Below are 27071 nucleotides of genomic sequence, written 5' to 3' on the forward strand. Positions count from 1 at the left end.
TGGAGATCCTGGTGCGTTCCATGGGAGATCCCAGGATCCCTGCTATCATGCTTTGAGTTTGGCCGCTGAGGAGGTTTTAGTGGGTAGAAATCCCACATCCCACTACTTTTCCCCTAAAGCTGATCAGTCTGATGAGCATTTTCTGCCGACTTGTAATAAGCGAGATCAGAAACATTTGGTGTAGAAATCAAACATATTTGTGGAAATTCGGGAAAAAAAGAAATATATCTATACCTTAAATCTAATGTTATTGAAAGCTTTCAGTTGTTCACGTTCAATTTGAACGAAGTTGCAGTTGTAGGTAATTAATACAAACTTTTGTTAATGATTTATAGTGACTCAACCAAGAAATATTCTTCCCTTCTGACGAGAACCCAAACACTAATTTCGTAAATTTTTTTTTGTTACTAGCGTATGAACCGGTTGGCGATTTATCGATATAGCGATTATCTGTGGTTTTGAAACATTCACAAATATTTTATAAATTAAAAGAATATGACAAAATACAGCTGTTAACTGTCAAGTCAACAGAGTAATTCAACAATAAATTATTATGATAGGGACTAGTTCTTGATCTGTGATTATATGTATCTTCTATGGCTAAAACAAGTGCTAGCGCATTAATTAATTAAAAAAAGTACCACTTAAATATATTAGTAGCCTCCTAAATAATGATTATATTTTAAAACAAAATGTAACTTCATGAATGTCACAGCTTCTTTTCTTGAGCCTTTTAAAAATTATATCATACCTATACTCACAGCTCATATCAATGGTAAATGGTATTTCCAAATCCTAATATATGTATTAAAAATGAGCAAACAGGGTATAAGCAGTGGCAGCAGAAAAGTATCTGCAACGGAAAAACCTAAGAAACTCTGGTCCTTGGGATTATTGGAATCCATGAAAGACCCTAAGAGTATTTATAAGGAAACCAAGGAAGTTGTTGTGATAAAAGATAAGTATCCAAAAGCAAAAATACATTATCTTGTTCTCCCTCATGATGAAATTAGCAGTATTTTTAACCTTAACAAGAACCATGTAGATCTTTTAGAAGAATTTGGCAAGATATTTGAAGAAATCCAGAAAGAACATAGTGACTCAATGCTTTGTAGTGGTTTTCATGCAGTACCAAGCATGCATAGATTACACATGCATATAATAAGTAAAGATATGATTTCACCTTGTTTGAAAACCAAGTTACACTGGAATAGTTTCACTACCAATTTTTTTTTGCCATACCAAGGTATTGAGTATTATATTTTCTTAATTTTAAATAGTTTAGCGCTGTATAATTCAGTGTGAGAAAATATTTAAAGTTGTATTAAATAAACTGTTATTTCAAGACTAGAATCACTACATAGAATTAAACATAGGCACATCTTGCTGTCTATCCCTGTATAATTACTGTGCAAATTATGGAAGGGGGGGGGGGACAAGTATATCTATAAAACAATTATTGGAGAATTGAAATGTAACACCAAAAGCAAATGGGTACCATTATTTTATTTTATATACAATTTGTAACATAACATATCAATTTGTATTGATAACATGTCATAATATTCAAACAATTATTATTCTATTTAAGTAAACAAGTTAATTTGTTCAACTGATCAAGCCCCAGGAACAGATCAAAGTGAGAAAGTTCTCAATCATACATCTGTAGCAGCTCATATCACCATGGGATATCACTACTAACCATGACAGTTAAATGCAATTGTCAAAAATTATATTTAGCATGTTGTATTTAACAAAAAACATTTCTTTCAGATGTTCTCAGAAAGTTAAAAGAAGATGGACACATTGAAAAAATATCACCAGAAGCACACAAAAAGTTTATGTCCACACCACTTAAATGTAACCAATGCAATTTTGAGCCAAAAAATATGCCTCAATTAAAGCAACATTTAGTAAGCCATTGTGATTAATGATTTAGTTATAAAAATTATGAACTATCTTTAAAACTCTTTTTTTTTTTCAAGTATTGTGTTTGTGGTTTAAGAGATTTTAATTTATGAAATCAACAATTCATGTTCTTATTAGATACCAGATACTTGTTCTGGATTCAACTGGGTTGACCAACAATAAATAAAATAGCCCATTTTATGCTGTGTTTGCGTAGCTTTGTAATGGTAAATAATTTTGAAGTGACCTTCATCACTGTGCCACCGCTAATATTATATTAAGGAAATAAAAATGTACACAAACATAATGCAAACTAAAAAATAAAGAGATGAAATCTTGAAATAAAACATTTTGAAGAAATTGCACTATTTTATTGCCAAAAAAATAAAAGGTACTTTTTGTGTAAAGAAAACTTGTTGATAATACAGAACTTATTATTAGATATCAAAAAGATAAGCTATGTGTAGTCGTAAAATCAACAATATCTTAATATTGAACATTTCTAAAAATATATGTAGGTACCTAATTCTTTTTACTCATGAAAAATATTATAAAAAATGGCATCTAGCAGCAATTTATTGAATTCATTATATTCACAATTGCTTATCAAACACTATTTGGGACAATTAAAATTGTTTTCCTTTTCTGTAATCCATTACATAATATAAAATTTATTGAGCATATTACAATAATTAGGAAAAGAATAAAACTTGCGAAAAGTTAAAAGATATTGGAAAAAATATATAGTTTTTACTTAGATATCATTACTTTTAATTATGCTATTCAATTATTTTATTATCTTGTCAAAAGACTAAAAATGTTGCAACAAAGTGCAAACAATTGTGCCTAATATTTTATAATACAATAAAATTATAAAATAGAAACCAATTTTACTATTTCCCTTTCATTATTAAAGTAACATCTCATAGATGTTATTTCTAGTATTTATTTTATTTTCCATTAATCCTATAAGGTGTCACTTCTACATGCTAATTTGCTGGATCGTGGACTGTCTGAGTCCATTAGAGAGCTAGAGGAATTGCTAACATTTTCTTCGTCTGGTGTGTACATAGCCAAATTACGTCTTTTGAATACTTTTTTCATTGATTTTGGAGGTGTTTCGCAGTCAGATGTAACGTTACCACTTTCTGACAAAAAACTGTTACTTTGAGATAAAACTGAAACTGTTTCGGACAAATCTTCATTTTCACTTGGTGTGACTGGAGCTGGGAGTGATAATCTGGAACACTTTATGGGTGTATTTTGTACTATACTGTCTGGTGTTGGAATAATCAAAGGTTGCTTCATACTTCTGCCAGATCTAGCTAGAACTACTTGCAATGGGTCATCAATGCCCAGCTTTTCACACAAAGTAACAGTTTGCGGATTCATTATGGCCTCATTGGGCGGAACCTTAGGCATGTTAGGATTGTATACAGGTGCAGTTTGTACAAATGTCTCATTACTTATTTCTAAATTTCCCATTAATTGTACAATAAGATCTTTTTCATCTTGACTAGGTGTGAAATCATATCTGAAAATTAACATAATGATATTTCCTTCATTCAAATCAAATTAAAACATTGATATTTTGTAGGACATAGTAGGCTGATCAATAAAACATCCTACTAATATTATAAATGTGAAAGTTTGTAAGGATGTGTGTGTGTTTGTTGCTCTTTCACGCAAAAACTACTGAACCGGTTGCAATGAAAATTGGTACGTAGATAGCTGGACAACTAGAATAGCATATAAGCAACTTTTTATCCCGATATTCCTACGGGGAATGTAATCAAATTTATTATTTAATTATTTTATGATATATTTATTTTTCAGCCTGTTGTAATAAAATTTATAACCTTCTAATAAACATTTAACTTACCGTTCATTGCCTCCTGGACCAGGTAAATGTGAATCAATATTTTTTACAGACAATAGATGATTTGTGTTCTTCAAAACAGCCAGCCACTCTGCATCATATTTTAATTGCTTGTCTCCTTCAAATTCAGGGGGCAGATCTAATACTTGTAAATGTCTCCTCTTAGGTAAACATTTATCGAGAGCTAAGAACTTGGTTTCAGTACCGTTTCCATGCTTAACCAATGCTGCAAATTGACAATGCAAATGTGCAGCAAACCAATAATCAGGTTTCAATGTGTGCAAGAGTTTTTCTGCAGGTGGACTTCCCAGTTGATTGGATTCAATGTCTTCTCTGAAAAGTTAGTTTTTACTACTACAATTAACTGTGTACATTCACATTTAAATTTTCTTTTTAACATTGCTTGAATACACATCAAAAAATTATCATGGAGTAGCTAAACTGTATCTACTTATAAATTTATTTTAAAGTATAAGAACACATTATTTTTACATGTTCATCTATAACCCTCCATTATTATAAATGTAATTTATAACGCCTGCTAACATCTTACCTGAAAAATGGTTTTCTCTTTAACAAAAAGTTCTTATCACCATAATCTGTGATGCCTCTTGGCCAGTCATGTGACAGCATAACATGGACTTTATCTTTCAACTGACTTAGTCTGAACACATCTAATGCTCTGATATGGTAGACCGAACGCAATGATCCTGCTGTGTACGGTGGACTTTCCCAAAGGCCTTGTAAATAATCATGTCCTTTAAAAATTCCTGATATACCTGCAATAAAAATATAACTATTTATTAATCAATAGTAAATATGCAAAAACTAAACCTTTAAAGATTTGTTGTATCATGAAACAGTTTCATCTAACAGTATACTTTACATATTTTTAATTTTTATCATATTCTCTATATATTATTCTCAACTGCAAGACATACAGTTAAATTGGACAGAATATGCAAATTGACTCGTCCACCAAATTCCTGTGGAAACTTACTAATACAAAGTGATACAATTTTAAAAAATCATGTTTTTTTTCTATTTTACATACCACCAAGCCTTAAATTTCCAAATTGAATAACACCAGCTCTTCCTAAATAGTAAATGTTCGGTGCGACCCAACCTCCAAATGGCAACTCTTGTAAATAATTTGATGCTTCATGATTACCTCCAATAAAAATTGTAAGTATAGGTGCAACTTTTTCTCCACTATAATATCTGAAAATGATAATTATTATTATTAGTTGCTTTATTTATGTGGCGAAAAATTAAAACTTAAAAATTGTTTATGAAAACTGAATAGCTTACTTATGAAAAGTGCAAATGTTTTGGTACTTCTCAGGCACAGCCATGGCCCGTAAATCTCCATTATTACGGACGGCTTGAAAATCCCCACAACAGATCAATAAATCAATTTTAATACCTTCCCTTTCTTGTAAAGTTTCAATACATTCGTATATTTTATCTAGCTCTCCATGAGCACAACCTTCCACAGCGATTTTCATTGTAGCTAATTGATTTAACTATTCAAGTGTTTGATTATTGTATTTTGAGTATGTCTTACTATTTTATTATAGACTAAAGTTTCGATATCACAGTTAAAGTCATATTTTTCAAGAATATAGGAAATAAACAACAAGCAAACGGCAGATGCGTCTAGAGAGGCGAATAACCTAATGACGTATGACAAAATATGTCAAATTGTCTGTCAACACTATAGAAGCGTTCACCATGCTCGCAGACTCAGTACTTTAGATAAGACGTTGCCATTTAATAATATAAAACGATTATTTCTGTTATAAAATACGAATAAAAAATGTGTATCCACTACAAAAATGATATTTCATTGACATCCGTAACGTAATATTATAAATAGGAAAGATTTGTTGTTTTCACACAAAAACTGCTCGACCGATTACAAAAATTATTTCACCATTAGTAAGCTGCATCTCTACTAAGCGACATAGGCTATACATGTACTACAGACGAAACCGAGACGCTACCCTCCATACATATCCAGGGAGGTACCAGGCAGGTTTCAGGCAGGTTTCAGGTAATTTAGAAAGTAGATAAATCCTAAATGAAAATGCAAAAAAGCCCTTAAGTGTGTTATTTATTTATTTATTTATAAATTTTCAAAATAAAAACTTTACTATTTATATCTAATCTTCTAATTCAAATAATACTGATTTGAAATATTTTTGGGTTTAATGTTTCTGTTATACTTGAATACTATAATGTTATACATACTTATATATTTTACCATTGTCTAATGTAAAAAGGTCGCGAAAATTACCGAATTTTTCATAATTTTTCAGCTGAGATTGGCCTAAGATGGAGCGCGCTTCTCTAGAAAGTTAGCCACCCGTTAACACACAGATTCAGGAAGCATATTCCAGTCCCCAGCGGTCCGAATAAAGGAAGTTACTTGAATAGCTTTGTCCAGGTGCATGAAACGTCCACCATATGGCGATGTCTAGAGTCTGTGCGCCTCGACGATCGATGGAAGAACGGGGGTGGCGGAAATAAATTGTGTGATTCCGCAACGCCCTCTCCAAAGTGTATCTGATAAAATAAATACACATTGGCCAGTCTGCGGCGATGAGCTAGGGTCTGGAGTCTTTTGCCTACCAGATCATCGTCGTTAAGGAACCTCTTGGCGCGCGTCTCTATCGCCTCAAGCGTCTGCAGCTGGTACTTGTAGAAACCATCCCAAAGATGAGAGCAGTACTCCATGCATTATTGGACTTGTGCTTGATAAAGATTTAGCAACTGTCCCTGTAATTTATTATTAAGTATATTATTTACGTTATTCCTAAATACTTTATTACGCAATCAATCTTAGGCTTAGTCTGAGGTATTGATTCTTATGTTGAAAACAGAATACGTGTGGTACTCACATCCTTGACAACTCAATTAGCGGTTTCTAGCGTGTATTGGGCACAAAATTAGACCATTCTAATTGAGCAAATGGAAGTTTTAATAAAAAGCAGCTAATTTGTGAGTGTACACTAAGCAAACAATGCTCGGAAAATGAATACTTAACGTATTTTGATGTACTTACCTTCTGTATGTGCAATACCTATCACCTTTATGATTTCTGAAGGTACTAAATACGGACCTATGTGAAGTATTTTGCGTAGCTATATACACAGACATTTTGAATTTTAAGTTCATTCAGAGAATATTTCCTTTTGTTGCTTGTTTGTTTCGATTTAACTTAAAAATGTCTCAACCAATATTTAAAATAATCTCTCAAACTTTTCTACTAAAATAGAGTATTATTTACTTTTTCATATGGTTATATAGAGTCACAACATAATAGGAATTAGTGGTTATCGTCCAATTGACTAAATGGAAAGAAGAACAAACAACAGAATACAATTTTCCATACAGTAAAATAACGTAAATAATCGAATTGGAGATCCTTAGAGATGTCCTGTTCGACCCTAAGACAAAATAAAAAGGAAGTTCTTAAAACTGCTAAGAATAGCTCGATTATGTGGGTCACATCGCCGGGCCAGTAGGAAACAGCACGAGCAGGTGAAACTAGTTTCAAAAATGAAAATCTCATTCCGTGACTTAATTTCAATCATTTACGATAAACGTAAAAACGAGTAGGTATCTCCTTTAAAGACTTGGATACTATAGATAAAGAGCCGGATTTCATAGTCTAATTTATTAAGTAAATAGGAAAAAAATTACTATGTTAAATACTTAGCAGAATGATAAATAACCTTATTATATTATATTTAACACACTTTTATTAGCTTTAGCACTTTAAACTAACTTATTAAATGTACTTACTTATCAAAAATCGGTGACCATGACGATACAATAATTAATTAATTTATCTTATTCTGAGTTTATCTTATTATTAGGGTCGCCAGGATTAAAATAATTCCCTTACGTATACCCTGTATAAGATCAAGTGAGACAATCTAGTTGATTCTATCATAAATGCGTGATTTTCTTGCTTTTTAAACTATTATTACTACCTTCTATTATACTACCTGCTGGCAAATTTTAACACTTGTTGTTTAGTAGTACAGCTAGTAGAAAGCAGTAATAGGTGGATAGACTTGGAACGTTTTGCTTTTTATTTTAGCCAGAATGACTTAATGTTTTATTAGGTACTTGTTTATATTTAACTGAGAAATCATCTATATTACCTTGAGGTTTGAGTCTTTAGGCGCGTAATATTTAGAAGGTATTCATGTCAGGTGTTATTATCAAACCAATCATCATTTTAAATCCACATTAGAAAATCTGCACCTAGCGCCAGCCTAAGAATTGCGGTTACGCATTATATATTTATTTAGGAGGAATAAAAATATCAAGGTATGATAAAATTAAAATTCTTATAGTCAAAAAACTGCATTCGTATTACAAAGTCGAAAAATTTCGCGGAGCCTCCTTTGTGTACCTACATAGTTCAATATAAAGCAGAGTTATTGTAATTAATTATAATTTATTATAGTATGATAACGATATCTCCTTATTTTAAAGCTTTTTTGTTATATTTTTTATTATGTACTACCTATATTTATTTTCTTATAATTTTACGTACCTATTTAAAGTTCAAAATAATTTTTAGAAAAGAAACTATAAATAATCACAGTTACTATAAAAAAACATATTTACCGTCAATTTTTTACTTAACTTATTTTTTTTTAACTGATTCAACGCTTGATAAAAAAATAATAGATAAAGCTTTACCTAGCGGTTATAAATTTTACAAATGGGTATTGCTCTATGAAGTATCTACCAAAGCTTATTTCTTCACTGAAGTCGATCTATCTGACTCAGTTTAAAATTTCAATTACTATTAAGCTAGTAACAATTTAACCTAATCAAAATATACATTCTTTTAGATATACTGTTTTTTCAATGTTTCAATAATACGGACTAATTCGGTTAATCCCAAGACCAAGAGAATCCAAAGGCAACTTGAATAAAGTATTTTTAAGTTGAAATAAATTATGACCCTATCTAATCTTACTATATAAAAGTAAGATTTTCATCGCTACCACGCATTTCGTCATGTACGGAACCTTAAGATCTTAGACCTAATATAAGAAAGCCCATATTTAAATCATAACTCAGTATTTTATATGTGGTGCTTAGTCAGACTAAGCATTCATTATTAATATCAGAGTTGATAAGAATAATCACCAAATAAATAATTTACGCAAGCTTTTTTAATGCAGTTAAGGCATAAATCCCCTCGTTGCTGTAGTACCTACCTAGTAATTGATATCTGTCTTACGAGTTAAAATTCATCCTTCAACTCAATATAAAAACATATTCCAAATTCGTTTCACGTTTTCGAATGTGTTGAAATCAGTGTCACATTATAGGTAATGGAGATGCGTGCGCGCAGAGCTGTGACGTCAGAGCGGCCAGCGCGCCAATGGCGACGCGAGGCGGTGCTAATCACCGGCCAGTAACGCCCACTACGCAGCTTACAGGAAAACTTGGAAAACTCTATAAATAACCACATGTTTATCACTACCATCTACTAAAGACTGATTAAAAAAAAGTATTGTTTCTGTTGATTTCAATTGTTATATGGACTCATGGAATATGTATATATGGAATATGTCTATAAAAATTTATTTGAAAATATGAATAACAAAAGATTAATATACACAAAACCAACAGTAATGTAAAAATACGCTCACCTCCATAAACCTTACAAAATTAAATATAACATTTATTTAAATTTAAAAATATACACTCCACTATAACGCAATAAAATAAATTAAAACCTCTTATCAAGCACAATTAGTAGATGTCATACATAATATGTAATATATCACATGATATCATCCACAACAAAACGAAAGAATTCCAATGGCCATAACTCAAAAACAATTCAATACAGTAAACACGCCGAAGCTATCGCTCGGAGCTTTTATACGTATCCACGGAGCATAAGGGGCTCTTTATAGTGATTGCGCGCGAGTCGACCGCACGCGTCCCCGCGCTCCAAGGTTTGCGTTCGCGATGATGAGTTGGGCACCCGAGGAGCCAGCCGACAAGTTGGAGATCAACGAAGCGGTCGGCAAACTGTTGCAGTCGTTCAATTATGAAACCATAGTGCCTCAGCCTAATAAGTAAGTGATTTGGTGCATTTTAGAGCTCAGGTGGGATTGTTATAGCGCTGTCTGTTATTACGAGTAGATAAAGAGTTATCATAAATTCGGCACAATTATAATTTTTCATTAAAGATAGATTTTCCATAGAACACCACATTTGATTCATACTATTTTTCGATGTAATGCAGTTTAATGATTTAAATTGAAATCAAAGTTGTACATGATTAACCTACACTAAGCTTTTATTAATTATTAAAAAAGAATTTCATCATAACAAGTTATTACATCAACAATCGTAATTATTGTGATGTTGTCCTTAGAACTAAAAAAGGTACTCGAAATTCCAAAAATAGTGTACACACTTTGGCCTATGAATGTCAAGTAAAGCCTGATGTAAAAATAATGTTTATCTCATTGAAATATTATCGCTTATGACGTAAAAGCTTTTCTAGAGTTATTCTAAAAATAGTAAATAATTGGAAAAATAAATAATGTTTGGTTCTATAATTAGAACGCGTCATTTGAAACTGTAGGATAATAAATTTATCTAGAAAGTCCGCATTCGCATTTGTTTCGCGTCAAAGCTTTTAATTTAAGCTCGTTCCCGGCTAAGGGCGGGATCTCAAGTGGCTGACGTCTCAAGCACAATACAGTGCAAACGAACATTACACATTTCTTCGGGCTATTAAAGTTTTATTTGGTTTTATATTATACTATTATACGAACATCAATTGATATGTCAGTCTTATTTTTTGCGAAACATACGCTGATTGTAAACAAAATATATTATGCCACTTAAATTTGAAAGAAATGAATTTGTCAAGAAAAGCTCATAATTGGGTACAGTATTTATAACACATAATCCATGATTTATGTTGGAAAAAAAGAGTAATCGGATATTTTAATATACTTAGATTATGTTCTAATTTAAAACTTTTAATAACAAAAACAAAATATGAATTTCTAAAGCAACCTTCAATAAAAACGTCAGCTTTAATTTGTATGTAGTCAATATGAGCTGGCGCCTACTTCGTTAACATTTAAATATACGTAGATCCATCGCACATATTCGCTCTCTTACTTTGTTGCGTTTAAGTATCTTTAGTACTGGAAGTTTAAAATGTTATCACAGCTTAAATTTCGCAAGGCCAATTGATATTGATTTTTCAAGTAGGAATCCAGATAGTTCAAGTAGATTATCCAGATAGACTTGCTATTTTGATACCTACTCTAAATATTACTACCTGCTTATTGAGGTTATTTCCCAACAAACCATAACCCTTTATATAATAATATGAAAAAATAAGTTTAAAAATCAAGCCTCGATTCTATGGTAAATAGGTATTACAAGAAAATTGAATCAACATATACATCGCGTATTTCAGAGTTGAAATATTCGCGGACGAGGCGCGACAATTACGACAATTTCAGCAACATTTTTTATCAACTGTTGCTCAACAAATGATTAAAGTACGACGCTTTATAACACAATTTATGACAATGGAATAATTATTATAAGAAAAGAGAAAAACAATATCACAATTTTATGATGATATTAGGCGGGGGTTGTTTTACAAACGTAAAAATGTATAATTATGCTAGAAAATTAAAATATATTTTTATTTTATACCATTCTTCTCTATCTTTAAGTTAACTGTGTATTATAATGAGAAAAGACATGATTTTTCGTTTGTTTGTTTGATGGCTATGATTTTATTTACCAAAAAAGACAAATCCACCGACAATATTTTGATGAACGATGCCGGTTAATATGCCGGTTAATATATTAATTAATAAAAAAAAACAACGGGATTGCCAATTAATTTTTTACTTAAAATATCATCACATCACATCATCATTCAAAACTAATTAACATGATATCTTTAACAAAGACACATAGTATTTTTAAAATAATGATTCAAGTTTTAAAATTCATGCTGTCATGTTTCAATGAATCAAAGTAAATGTAAAATAAAATAATTTTGTTTGTATTTTTTTCATATGGTCATCCGATTAACTGTTGTAGACTGATATTATATTATTCTTTTCAATGAACTTCAAATAAAGAGGAGGTTAAAATTCGACATTATTTTCGTGTGCTATCTCAGAACTCGATTGGTTGAAGTAACTTTAGTGATTCCTATTTTTATTTCAAATCCACCAATGGGACAATACGAAAGGCACCTTTCGTGTGGTCCCATTAAAATGTTGTCTAGTTCTGAAAATCTGAAGGCAGTTTTGTTAAAAATAATTATTATTTTTGACTACATTGTTTAATTCTACGGTTTTCCTATGATTAGAATCGAATCCATACTTAATTAATATTGTTTTTTCAAGTGCTAAACAATTCAACAAGACAGTTGTGGATCATCAAAAAATTTAAAACATAGTCTAATCATTATAATATAGTTCATAAATAAATACATTTGCCTAATAGTCCCTAATGAATTTCCTAGGAAGTAGGTAACCTACTGCATCAAATATTTACATTCGTACTTAGTTTTTAATATAAGAGATTCATTTTTATGTTCGCCTGATGAAAAACAATCAAAAGGTCTCTAGAAATGGTTTGCAGTTTTTATAAAGAAAGCTAAGAATAAAGTCAGGATTGTTCACTGGAATAGAGGAAAAGACAAGGGTTCGTGTGGACATGGATACGAACTTCTTATATTATTGCAAACTACATTTCTAATTTTAATTATGCAAAAGTTCTTGCTTCGCCCGGATTGACACGAAAAAATAATTTAAAAAATCGAATTGTAATATTACCGCACAAAAGCTACGGGACTAGGTAACAAACAAAAACATGGACTACGGGAATTCTAGCCTCATTAGAAAGCTGTATTTTTACTAAGAGACATAGGCTTTTATATAGGTGCCACGGGCAAGGCGAAACGGACATAGACTAATTCAACTAACAGAAAAATCATTACATAGTCCTCTTTGTAGTCCATTCAGTCTTCAGTAATTAAAAATGTTTATGTGGTGTAACTATTTTATGTCTTTCTTTTATATTTTATAGATATGCTATACGAGTATATATTGTTTATTTAAAAATATATGAAACGTTTAATGATATGTTCAAGACATACTGTAATACATAATAATTTTCATATTTTGTACATAAAACAAATAATATTAATAATTAAATACGTACAAATAATTTATTTACCAGCATTGCCCATACCTATGTAAGTAACTCTTGATAAGAGTGGGAGGAGTTTCTGAGAATTAGCTTTATATACTCTACAGAGAATTGCCACAATATGATAAGCAATATTATTGTAATGTCCGTTGAAATTTTAATCATTTTCATAATACACCGTTTTATTGTTAATTCTCGCAAATAAATCCAATACAATACTAAAATGAAAAATTATCTACGCTTCACAATTCTATACAACGTAAAAATATCTGCTTACACGAATGATCCAGAGCTTATACTTACCAAATAGTAAAAGTATTAAATAACAAATTATCTGAATTAAAACTAAAATTAAAATTATTGATGGTTGATTAGGACCAGACTACAAAAAGTAGATATAGTCAGTTTCAATCACAGAAAGTGTATTGTCCGTGCTAAGATGTAGTAGCCCCTTTGGCTGGCATCGAGAATCACCAAAAAAAAGATAGAAATCGAGTTGCGATGCAGGTATGTCATTTAAAAAGATATTGCAATTGATAATCCACTTAATGCATGTCTTACAAACTTTATCAAAATAATGAGAAAACAAATGTTTTACCTTGCCAACTCAATCATAAACATCCCACAAAAAGCCCTGTATAGATATGAATACAGCTTGTCATAATTACGATACGACGAATGCTCAGAAATTATAACGTAATTAGTACACACAGATGTATTTCGTAGTGATGACAGCTTATGATATAGGAGGTACAACGTTAGGTGACCCGAGGCGGTCTTCATAAAAACGACACTTGATCTACCGCCTCTAATTGAATAGCCTCTGTTATCTCTTATCAGCTCCTTGTTCATTAATTTCGTATCGATATGCTGATGAGCGGTCGCTGAAGTCTTGTAGAGGTTATTTTAAACGAGCCAAACGCATATTGCTTTGGACCATGGAAGTGTAGGATCCTATAGCGAATTGAAACAATATTAATTTATATTGCCATCTACGTATAAATTTGTTTGAAATCTAAATTTAAATTTTTTTTAATGAAAAATCTAATAAATATATAACTACTGGTTATAAGTTGGATGATAGTTTTGTAATTGTTGACAGTTTTATTAGTAGTAGCATTATTGTTTTATTATTTTTAAACTGTACCATAATATTTGATAGAACTGCATGATATTATAAAGTTCTTTAGTAGGTTGTTAGGGTGAGCTCGAATGTTTATCATCTTCCTGTTTCGCTTGGATTTGTTTCCGCGCGGGGCGATAGCGCTCCTTGTGCAAACATTCCCATTGTAGGGTTCTTATCTACCTCACGGACTCCCCTTACGATCCCTCATAATATTATTAACAATATCAAGGCTTAGGATTGATTAAAAATTAAGGTAGAACATCTTGTAAAATTATGTTCTGAATTTATTATAGTTTAAACGGATAAAAGATAATCAACGACATTTATGATTCATGTTCATTTATTTCATAGCTTCAAGTTCTTACATCGAACTTATTTGTAACGGTACATTTCAGCATCCTTTTTTTTACTTTATATAAATATACGAGCATTAATGGATCTTGCCCAGAACAAACGAAAGTCAACAATTAAATTCCAAACATTTCTCCCTAGCTTGAGTCATTAATATGAAAAACAAAGCACTCCACTAGATTAAGATTTCCTCGCCCACACCGGTGTTAGTAAACACGGCTGGTTTGCGCGGCGATTGGAGCCTACCCTGTAAGTGGGGGCGCAAACACGTACACAGGTGCCGCCGCGACCTCCGGCCCTAGCACCCTGTTTGTGTACGCCGTTCTGTTACACATGACATTAACTGACAGACATCCGCATTCGCAACGGTATTGCAATACCTTCAAAATGTGATAACGTTGAAGGACTCGTAACTCAACTACACACCTTCAGGTAAAAATTATGTAGAGATTCAGAAACATAATAAAAATTGAAGCTCACTTGAAATATCAAGTTAGTAAAACGTGCGCACCAAGTTTGTTCTACAATTTGTTAATGTCTAAACTCTAAGTCTAAGTCTAAGGATATTTATTATCTATTTACTTAAATATTCCTGAAAACATTTCCACTCAACAGCAAATTGTAATAAAATCACATGTACCTTTCGTGCTATTTGTACTCATGTGTAATCGATAAAATTAGACCTGTATTTAGACAAGTATTGAAAATTAAACTTATATAAATCGATCGTTGTGTAATGCGGGACTTTATTGTCTTGTGCATCTCGACTTGCCGACAAACAAAGCGATCTATGTACTTGCCTAATTTGTTGCATTGAATAAAACTTGGGTTTTAGAGAGCCAGAGTTTCAAATATTGACAGAGTGTAATCTAGTAGCGCGCGGCGGCGTGTGTGTGGTTAGCGGACTGTCGGTAATGCGCACTGTTAGCACGTACGCTGTACAGTCTTCGTTACCGCATACCTACTTATTTGGTAGAGCACTCGCTAAACGTTATTCGCGATACGTTTCGTATCGTTCATAGTACGTACTAAACAAATCATCGTCATAGCTCCCGTGGTTATGGTTTATTTCATGGGAAGTCCGATAGAGAAATATAAATACTTCTGTTTCTATGGATTTCGAGAGTTTAATAGTTTAAATTAGAGTTATTTAACAATCACCCTAAATCAATTATGTTTTATATTAAACAGTCTTAATTATGTTGCCCTACAATCAGTATGTAAATATCATAATTAGTAATTATCATAACTGCCTTACTTATATAAACTTAGGTACTTTTTTGTTAACCTCAGCGTATAAAATGCATTGTATGTAGCAACATATATATAAAGGATAAATGTGATGTACTATATTTGAAATATAGCTACAAGATGACGATTATAAACTAATATATTTATAAAAATATTGTAATCGTAACTAAATAAAGTGAGTTAATTTGATTAAGAAATTAAATTATTTAACAACGATTCTCGATGCTATATGGAAAAGTAAATTTACTAACATTTATAAAATAAATAGAGCTAGTAAATCCATACCAACACGTGTGAACATTTAACCCCAATCGATAACGATTAAGGGGAAAATACCTTCACACGATACTCTTTCCACAGACCCCTTTCTAATTCCCAGGGGACATTCCAGGTGTCTATGGTCAAGTATGCACCTATCTGTACGATAAAGAAGTCGAGTCGAGTGTTCAAATGGTTGTAAACCGCTACTGTCATGTTTTACAGCGCCATTAATTGTTTTATGGCCGTCAAATCGACTGTAAAGATAACTGGCCGTAGGGGATGTTTAGACGATTTCAGGACTCGGTGACAGAAACAACATCTGGTGTGTTACCGAACTCTACATTAAGTAGGAAGCAACTAATACATTGTTGTCATTGGTATAAATCATAAATTTATATTATTATAAATATGTGTTTCGATTTGTTTTCTACTTAAAGCAAAAGTTTGAAACGCAGGCATACATAGAACTTTGTATTCATAACAAATACATCAATCGTTATACTTGTTGCAAAAATATTAGGGGCGTATTTAAGTAGTATGTTTATATTAAATACCACTTATGGTAGCTTTGCTTTTTGAGTTGCAAGCGTAAAGCTCTTAAACCGCTATAGTTACACCAAACTGTCCATCATAATGTTCCTTTCGCAAATTTATGTTACACTAAGGCAACGTATCGCTGGTGCTTCGCTCGTAGCAGAAATAGTGTGGGCGGGATCGTCACAGATGACAGCTATCTGTATTCTTTATGACTTCCTCAGCCAACGGCCTCCTAGGGCATTAATATGCTCTAAATACAAAGCCATAATTGCGATATCATTCTCTAATTAAAGGTTCCTCTACGTATGTATAAAATAATTATACTAATAATATACTAGTAGGTAATTACTGATAGATATTATCCATAAACCATTTTCACTACAACTCTTGTGGATTTTTTTTTAAGATTTTTTCAAATTTAATCGAACTGACGGTGATGTTTATGGTACTAAAATATGAATTTCTTAATGTAAATAAATATGATTCAAAACAACAAATTTGAAGTGTCAATATATTTCACTTCAAGTAACAATAATACTTTAATATTGAATTTACAACTTCTTTTCAAGATCTATCTTCAAAATATATAAGCAGCTCGAACTGCCTTATTACTGTGTACCTACTCACGCCTGTTTTCTTCAAAATGACGGGTGGACAAAAACTTATCGCCAAGCATCGAGGATCACAAAGTAACTAGGTATAATTTATTAAATCATAATAAAAAATTAAAAATAAATAGACACTAAAAATATATATAAATTAGTAATAACAAAAGCAAACTGTTTCACGCGTAGGTAATGTAGGTAGTAGATTGTTTTTACAAGCGAGGCTCAAATTTCTTGGCCTACCTAAACAATAACATCGATATCGGTCCCAAATTTTGACACGTTCTACAACTAAGTCTATAAATTATGGTACGGGTTATATTTCATTGTAACCATATGTTTATAGTGTTGTAATGAAGTCAAGTTGCACGCGTATCAATATAACATTTGCAAGCTTCTGGATAAATGCATGACAACTTTCGTCAACATTAACATTTATTTTAACAGATTTTCCACAGCAGTATATTACATATATAAAATATGTTATGTTTTCAAAATAATTGATGAATTTTGTTTTAGTTTCTTTTTTATAGTTAGAAAATATTAGTATTAACATTACAAATGTTGTTATTTTAATTCTTTTGATATTTATTATTCTTGCAAAGCTAATAAGAGGTTTGTTTTGCTTTGTAAATGTGAATAACCTGATGTCTTAAAATCTTTGGTGTCTTGTGAATGTTATGAAAACATCAAAATATTCGAAACGTACCTACCATTAGCTTATTTGATGAATTGAGTTTCGACAGTAGTAAAATCTGTATATCATTGTGATTTTGAAACGCAAAAACATAATAGAGTCATAAATGACTATTGTTAGTTCCTGATTTATACAAGCCTTCTGGTACTCCTAATATATTAACGTACACGTGCCCCCAATTGCCTTTTTATCCCACATGTTGGCACTAGAACATGTTTTACATCTACGACTACTTATATATTATACGACCGTGAAATCCTAAGTTGTAAATCACTATTCCCGGCTATAAAACTTTTTGTCAAGACGTACAGTAATGGGTTTAAACCATTTGTAATTAACGTTCAATAGAGAAATCATGTTTTAGTACAGTTTTGGTTCTCAAAAATATTCGTTCCAATACATTATTAAAATTTTAAAGTGTTGGAAAGATTGAGTTTCAAAATAATGACGTTTGAATAAAATAAATAATTCTTATAAGCCTTCTTCTCGTTCAAGCGCGCGTAATCAATATACTTTTAAATGATTTAAAACATCGAAATCAAGAAAGAAATTATTTTTTAGATAGAAATTATTAATGGATACTGCGTTCAATTAAATAGTTTTATACGTAATAATAATAACATTATGTAGAGTCGTTATAGCTTGAGTTAGTAGTGTGTATATTTTGTGACGACTGTGATTGCTAAAGTGTTACTAACCAGATGTCGTCGCGCGGTAGGTCCGATGTCTCTGTAAAAACTAATGATACTTGCTCTATGTTTACACTTAAGACAATTAGTACTGATTCGACATCAAACCTATCTACTCAGCGCGTATTCCATCTTAAACATTTCTATAATTCGTATCGCCTAATATCATAAAATTTCATGATTCCCAGTAGAGCTCGTTTTCACTAATAAACAAGGAAGCCGCTGATGTTTCGCCGAAGCAATAGTTAATTATTTTGCTTCCATTGGTTCCCGTGATCCGTTAGAAATCGATCGACTTTTAGTAACGTGTCAGCGTTTGAAAAAATTATAATTTATCGTCAAAGCCGGGATCGCGAGGAAACCCGAACGGCACTAGAAAATAAAAAAGTAATAAAATACTCTCATTTTACGAGCGTAAAATGACGTGAGGCCAACCACTTGGAGCGCTTACGAGTTTACAGGCTGGTGTGTTTACGTGACGCGGAGGTACATAAAAGGGGTACTCGTAATTTATTTTGTTTATGGTCGTCACTTGATGTTTTCAGTTTGTTTGTAATTATCGACGGACGGTCTGAATCGCATCCGACTTGTTGTCGATGTGAGGCCCTCAAAGATTTTTTTATTAGAAACATTAGGTTTTGATTTAAGAGCAGCACGCGTTACATTAAAGAGAAATGGAATATGTATAAGTGGAGAACTTATAGTTTTAAATACATTCTGTTTATCATATACTATATTACATGCTATTTAAATATGATACTTTCATATTCATTTTGGTTTATTCACAGAAATCACCTTTCCTATCTAATTGGTTTCTCCCTTAAGAATATGACCATAGAACAGTAATATGTTATCATAATCCTTATTATGTGTATGCTCCCTACTTATGTAATTAAATAATAATAAAACTTTATAAATTCAAAATTAAATTTAAAATTATTAACATTTTGGTCAAACATGGAATAAATATACACACAAAAACAAGAAATATTGAAATACATCTTTTCGTCCGCGGCTTCGAAAGCATAGTTAAAGGTATAAATATATAAATAATTCCGGGGTTTTACGCCGGTTAGTTCCCTTTTCTTAACTTTTATTTAGTGTCTCAGATTCTTTTTTGGGTCAGTACCTATCTTTATAGCAAATTTCAAATTAGATCGGATCTGTAGTTTAAGTGTGAAAAAGAGACAGAACAGAGTTACTTTCGCACATATAATAATATAGTAGGGACCACTGAAATATAGTATTAGTTTGGATATGATCATAAAGAGACGTCAGCTGTCATAATAAGACAATAAGGAGTCCGGATTTTTACACGCTTTTTATTAGCTTCACCTGTATGTTTGTATGTTTGTTTGTTTGTAACCGACTTCTTTGGGCGCGATTTTGACCCACTTTAAACGGCCAGATTTCGTTCAAACTTTGTAGATTTATTGAGGACCGATGACAATACACTAATTTGATAAAATTATTCCATTTTTCAATTTGCAAAATATGATAAAAGCGTGTTTTTTAGTTTTTTTAAACTATTATTATTATTTGTTCAAATACTTTTGATAATATCACATAATAGTTGTGTAAATGTGTTAAAAGTGGTGATACTATTCTGCAAAATGTCGACAAATGTTATCTCCGCCAAAAACTATAGCAAACAAGTGAATTTTGTGTTTTAGAGTGAGGCCAAATAACTCTTTGTTGTACTTCACATCAAGCGCAGAAACTATTAGAAGAACTAATGTGTTTATCGTGCTTCGGAATATAACGTGTAGGAATAAAGGAATTAAAAACTATTCACCAAGAAACTGTGTTACATAATAAATAATTAAAGTGACAAATAATTTAATGTATGATAAAACTAGTTTTCCACCTGCAGCTTCGCCCTCGTGAATAAGACGTTTCACTGCGGTAAGAAGTCTCACTATAGCTTCCTAACTACCTCCAGTCCTAAAAATAGTAACATAAATGCACTACGCAGGGACGGGAAGAAAAGCAAACGAATAAACAAACAAGCACAATTCCGTGTTTATAATATTAGCAGAAATCAGTTTAATTAACGATAGTAATTTATTACAGAGGTGGAGGATGCATCAGAAGGCCGCATGTGAAGCGACCAATGAACGCCTTCATGGTATTCGCGCAAGCGATGCGCAAGCGACTGTCGGAGCAACGTCCATCCCTACATAACGCAGAACTCAGCAAATCACTTGGATCCATGTGGAAGTTAGTATCTCATATCTGTCTTTTATCTTTCTTAAGAATAACGGTAAAGAGGGAATGTTGCATTAAGTTAAATAGGTGTAGTAAAACGCCAACAGATAACTAAAAATCTTTCCTCGACTTTATAGTCATCTTAATTAAAACCAACGAAGTGTAAGTACATGCCAAATATAAAACGTGATAGTACCAATCATATAAAATAGTACCTAGAATTTATAGATATAAAATATTAATTTAATTTTTAAAAATACTAGTTAACATATTTACAACAAATATAAATTACTCAATTGTTTTTGTCAAAACCATAGAGAAAGGGCAAACAAAGCTGGTTCGAAAAAGAATAAAAAAGTGGTGCTTTAAAAATGGAATCTGCAAACCAAGATGGAAAGGTACGCGGCAAAGGCGTGCGGCGTCCAACCGTGAAACGTGCATCGATTGTTTACTCATTAAAATGCTATCACCGCTAACTTCGTAGATAAAATCTATAACTGTTTGAAATTTCGATATCGTTCCAAGTCGAAGTTGATAGTCATAGCCCTGGCCAAATATGAAACGAAGCTCATTAGAAATTGAAATTGGCCGTGGAAATTTAAAAAGGAATGGAAAAAATATGGTACCTATAGTTAGAAAAATAATTGAAGCGTAAGTTGTAAGCGTAACCTATAGGTGAAGTACAAAGCTAAAGTTAATTTGCTCAAAAGATAGAAAGAGAGTAATCGTTTTTAAATTCAATCAATGTAATGAAACAAGTTTTTTAGATGCTATATTAATCCTACTAGTGAAAATACACAGTCTAACATAGAGAACAATTAAAAATACAGACTAATTACAAATAATGATTAATGGTATAAAGGAAATTCAATTTTTCAGTTAAAAATTATGGAAAGTTCTCAATTCGAAGCGTTTCTTTCTTTTCTTGAATCGTTAAACAAAACGATGGCGGGTAGGTACATTCTTAAATTACATGCAGTGCTTACACGAACATTTTAACTTTTCACTCGCTTTAAGTTTTTTTTCGATTTCTCAACCAATTTTCGCATATCAAATATAACTTTTAACCTGTTTAGATACACCAAAAACGGAATCCACTTATTTGTCATCGACCACCCGCGCAGTCATTGTTATGACGCGCTATATGACTGACTATCTTCGCGGATCGGGTCAAAGAAAGGCTTTATATATTGAAAAAACTGATTGCTCAGTTTTGATCATTGATTGATTGATCAGATATTTCTATAACTGTCAACGAATGCGCATTGAAATGCTTACAAAAGCCATAACCAAATATATTTAAATAATAATGTGTAGGAAATATAAAATTTTTCCGTTAATCAATAAATGTACAAGTTATTTATTTTTTGATTGACATTTAGATAATATGTCTGTAGTTTTAATTATACATTAAATTTGATGTCTATGAAACACAACCTAATAAAATAAAAGATAATAAAATTAAACAATACCTAACAATAATTTTACAATATAGCCGCAAGCGCTACGTCCCGCAATTTTAAAATCTGTAATATCTTCGAAAATATTTTTTAAATCCTTTTGTGTAATGGACCATATAGATATATTATATTAAATCAACAATGTATTTAAGCTATTTAATTAGATTATAATTAATGCTGTATTGGTTAAAATTGGTTCGAAAATTAGCCATAATTTGTCGTAAAAAGTAAATGACAAAAAAATGTTGCTGTGGGTTACCCATAAAAGATAGACATATACCATCGCGGAGCTTTCTGTAGACCTTTTAATGTATACAAATAATTAATACATTATTTTGATAAATCTCGTAGGGTTCAGCCTGCGATTGCAATGTAAGCGGAAGAATATTGATAGTTAACGATATCACATTTAAAACATCAAAAATAACAGTATTTCTCCACTATATACTGGATATTGTTATTACTTATAAACCATCCTCTTGAATCACTCTATCTATTAAAAAAAACCACATCAAATTCCGTTTCGTAGTTTTAAAGATTTAAGCATACAAAGGGACATGGGGAAAGAGAAAGCGACTTTGTTTTACACTATGTAGTGATTCTACCTACTCGTACTTCTAGCTAATGAAAAAGAATGTTTCTTATATGGATGTGAATCTTGTGGATGTTGATGGCACATTCATATAAAAAATATACCTGAATGGAAATAGTGGAATAGCATAGCTAAATAATTTTTATTCTGATATTTCACTCGATGGAAATAGCAAACTCGAGCATAGATAAGTATATTACCTACGTCCATGATAGTTTTCATGAAAATAAACTAGTGATTGAAATATTAATATATTTTTTTAATTAGGTATTATATAATATAGTATTTTGATTTGTCTTAACAATTATTGACGTCCGCGTAGATAATATAAACAATACCGAATAAAGAAACTTTATATATATGTAGGTTTCTGGAATGATAAAAATGTTCGTCATCACACTAATATTATTAATGTGACAGTTTGTTTGTTTGGATATTTTACCGCCAATCACACTGAAACTACTGAACGGATTTTGATGAAATTTGGCATACTGCTGACTTAAGTGATAGGATACTTTTTATTACGATTAAATGCTCCCTCGGGATAAGACAGGAATCTTGATATCCGGACGGAGGAACGAGCGTCTAGTTTTTCATAATTTTGAAATGCAAAAATAATCATTTCAACTTAGTCATTGTAAGTTCGGAATTCAACTTGAAATACAAGAATAATTTGCTCTGAACTCGTAGGTATAAACGTTTATTTTAAAATCTAAAAACCTGTCTCAAAATATGACGATAGCGTGGACGTGACTTGATTTGACCATGAAAAAAAATGGTGTAATGGAAAAATGTTACATATTTGATATTAGCTTTATATCTTCAATAATCATCTGGGTTTCTCAGGCGTGGTTTTGACCGAGAATACAGTTTGAACTTGAATTATACCGTATGATAGGTGAAAGACGGCAAACTCACTGCTCTCTATCACAAAACGGATTTTTTTGAACTGGATTTATACCCTTTATTTATAATAGACACAACAGCTTAAATTTAACGCAACAAACGAAGTATTTGTAAAAAATGTCCTTACAATCGATTTCCTGGGCTCTTTTTCATTACTTATCAACAAATCGCGTCCACACAACACAAACTTAAGGATAGTAAAAAAATAAATATTTTAAAGAGCTTACAGCTGATTATCTTGATTCCGAGGTGAAACCAATAAGATTGGACTACATGTCGCCATAACAAGTTAAAATCTATTGAATCGGTTACGCAACAGATCCTATAATAACTACCACATAAACTTAAAACTAAATAATTTCTTAGACATTTTTGGATATAGCTTAGAGATAGATAAAGCTCAAACCGGTAACGCTTCTTAAAGCCACATCGTACGAACATACACTCAAAAACCTTATCCTCCTTTGCACAGTCGGATAAAAAAGTACCAACGGCAGGGTTCACGAAGCGCTCGCGCTGACCGGCCGGCGCCGACGGCATCTGGTAATGTTCAGTCTTATCTGGAGCCGCTGATCCAACCACTTCATAATTCTTTTCTCTTGAAAATACACTTTATGATACAACCAACCATAATTTAAAATAACGAAATGTAGTCTCTTATAACAATAATAAATAACATACAATACTCGCTACTTTATAATCAACTGGGTAATTTTACTTATTTATTCTGTATGTAGGTAGACAATATATTTTCTAATCAATACTTGTATAGTATTCAGTTCATTCAGAATCGAGTATATGTTATCTGTGGTAAATCCAAATAATAGTTCTCTTTCATAAAATACCTATACCGTCGAGCTACCTATACGAGTACCTATATCATATACAAAAACATACTTTACAAAATAAATACTGATATATAGGGAAAGTGAAACAGTTAAAGCTCTGGGTAGAGTCAAATGGAGGCATTGCCGGAGGCCAAGACTCACTTTTAGTGATTGCAATTGATCACTTGTAATGATTGTTCGTCTGAAGAAATTCATTCGATTAAAAACTTGACTACTTATACTTATTTAAAGTTCAGTACAGTGTCTATAAAAGAAAAACAATCACCATAGTTGAATTATTATTGTAATTATTATTGTAATTAACAAAAACATTTTATTTGTACATAATAATCTTTTTATGTGTATTTTATAATCAATCCATCACATTTCACATTTGATTTCTGGTCAATTTTGCAATCAAAAATATAAAATCTCTATTCATTTTTCAAATTTCCAGAAGTCTTAGCGAAGAGGAAAAGATGCCGTTTATAAAGGAAGCCGAGAAGTTGCGGAACAAACACAAAAAGGATCATCCCGAATACAAATATCAGCCTCGACGTCGGAAACCACCGCCGACATCCGCAACGCGGCTGAAGCGAGAAATATCGCCAGATAGATCTCAAATAGATTTCTCACGAATCGAAGTAGACGGTGCATTATTAGCGGACGGCCCTCCAGATGGCGCCGAATTAGATCAGTATCTAAAGCCGACACCGATTCCGGAGTACCACGAAATGCAGCCTCGCTATCCTCACAGCCTGTCCCACCACGTCCCTTCGCTCTACACCCCCGTACCTTCACACTTACACCCGCCGTGCACGGATTGGCAACACTACCCAGGCCATCCTTAATAAAATGCACCGACAGAACATAACCAACAGTTCATGTTATCTCCTAGAAATGTTTAAAAAATAGGTCACATCACGACACATGGACGTCTAGTGCTTATGGTTTTTTGTAAATATCATATCAACACATGGGTTTTGATCTTGTGCGTAGTAGCGCACGTGCAGTTAATCATAAACAAATATTTAAACTATGATCCTATTAATGATAATAATACGTTCTTATTTGATAAGCTTTTTCGAATTGATAGGTAATAAATTAATAACTACAGATATATTATAAGTCTAGTGAAAGAGGGTATTTTTCTAAATTTATACTAATTCTAGTTTCAATCTTGCACAAATTAATAAGAAACACAACAATAAATGTATAAAAAATAATAAGAATATTCAGGAAATACCTTTTTTTCTTCTATAAATACCGAACCGGTAGAAGTTAGAACATTTACGATATTACAAACTTCAATAATACATGTAAATAAGTAGTTGTAAGTATATGTCTATTCTATAATATAAGTATTGTAATTTTATCTATATTTTTTCGATAATTAGAAATAGATACAAAGCTAATAGATAACTTAGGTTATTCCATCAATTTCCAAAGTATACAATTGTAGAGTTTATAGGCAATATATGTTAGCGTATAGGTAAATTTATTATAAGTTACTCGGTCGTAAGTTGTTATTGTGATTAAATAGTGATAATTAAGTTGTTGTTATTATTTTTAATAAATATTTAAGCGTGAATTAAATTTCAATGTATTAATTCAATTAAATGTAACCCGATGAGAAGATTCGAGGCAATCTTCATGGTCTTATCATTGAAATTCAAATAATAATTTAATGAATCTTAAAAATATTTTAATGAATCTGTAAGTAAATTTTTTGTATGTTATTTTCAAACCCATTCTAAAATAAATCACTAGACATCAAGGATTAACAAAATAAAGTTAGAGCAGGCAATTCGACGAAAGAACATGAAGTATTTTATGTTATAAAAACCTTCAATAAATTTAGCTCTATAAAAATCAGTAAAGAAACTCTACATATATAGATATTATATTCATAAGATATATTTTATTAAAACCTTGACATAGGTGATATAATGGAATTAAGATTCTAGTAGCTAATGTTTTTTCTTGATTTCCTCGTATTCTGAGTACGACCTTAATTTCATAATAAAGATATCAAGCATATCATGGTCTATACTCTATGGCCTCGATGATACTGCGACCCCTGAACGATCGCTCCGCTTCCGGCCGGGTCGCGCCCGCCCGCCACAGAGCCTCCCTTGTCATCTTATCTTACATTATCTTGTATTTTCGCAACTGACGCTAATGAGGCTAATAAACGTATCGGTTTGTGCAATTATGATATGCGAGAATATATGTCGATTTGTCTCAACGTTTATAATATATCATCATAATTTGATGGCTAATATGATGTAGATTCTGAATGGAAATTTATACATAAAAACATACAAAAAGCTTTTACATTTACTTATTTTCAATTTATACTAGTACTATAAAGCTGAGTTGAGAAAGAGTTTGTTTGTTTGTTTGTATGTTTGGTTGAACGCGCTGATCTCAGTAACTACTGGTCCGATTTGAAAAATTATTTCAGTGAATATGTGATAGTCCATTAATTGAGGAAGGCTTTAAAACATTAGGTACTACATAGG

General features: G+C 31.7%; 3 protein-coding genes across 3 annotated transcripts; 2 read left to right on the top strand and 1 right to left on the bottom strand.

Annotated features, from left to right (window-relative positions):
* The first annotated feature begins 511 nt into the window (after window positions 1-511).
* Window positions 512-2388, top strand: LOC119840816 (aprataxin). Its single transcript, XM_038367573.1, has 2 exons — window positions 512-1246; window positions 1774-2388. Exons 1-2 carry the CDS (start codon window positions 703-705, stop codon window positions 1929-1931), a joined length of 702 nt encoding a protein of 233 aa, XP_038223501.1. The 5' UTR covers window positions 512-702; the 3' UTR covers window positions 1932-2388.
* A 250-nt stretch (window positions 2389-2638) lies between these two features.
* LOC119828303 (lariat debranching enzyme) lies at window positions 2639-5469 on the bottom strand. The gene is made up of 5 exons (XM_038350424.1): window positions 5099-5469; window positions 4842-5008; window positions 4341-4566; window positions 3791-4120; window positions 2639-3442 (listed from the first exon to the last, which is right to left on the bottom strand). The coding sequence occupies exons 1-5, from the start codon at window positions 5293-5295 to the stop codon at window positions 2875-2877; spliced, it is 1488 nt and encodes a 495-aa protein (XP_038206352.1). The 5' UTR covers window positions 5296-5469; the 3' UTR covers window positions 2639-2874.
* A 4333-nt stretch (window positions 5470-9802) lies between these two features.
* Window positions 9803-25553, top strand: LOC119828174 (transcription factor Sox-8-like). Its single transcript, XM_038350273.1, has 3 exons — window positions 9803-9909; window positions 20627-20773; window positions 25004-25553. The coding sequence occupies exons 1-3, from the start codon at window positions 9803-9805 to the stop codon at window positions 25395-25397; spliced, it is 648 nt and encodes a 215-aa protein (XP_038206201.1). The 3' UTR covers window positions 25398-25553.
* Window positions 25554-27071: the final 1518 nt, after the last annotated feature.

Source organism: Zerene cesonia, chromosome 7 (genome assembly GCF_012273895.1).
Source record: "Zerene cesonia ecotype Mississippi chromosome 7, Zerene_cesonia_1.1, whole genome shotgun sequence".
Lineage (NCBI taxonomy): Eukaryota > Metazoa > Arthropoda > Insecta > Lepidoptera > Pieridae > Zerene > Zerene cesonia.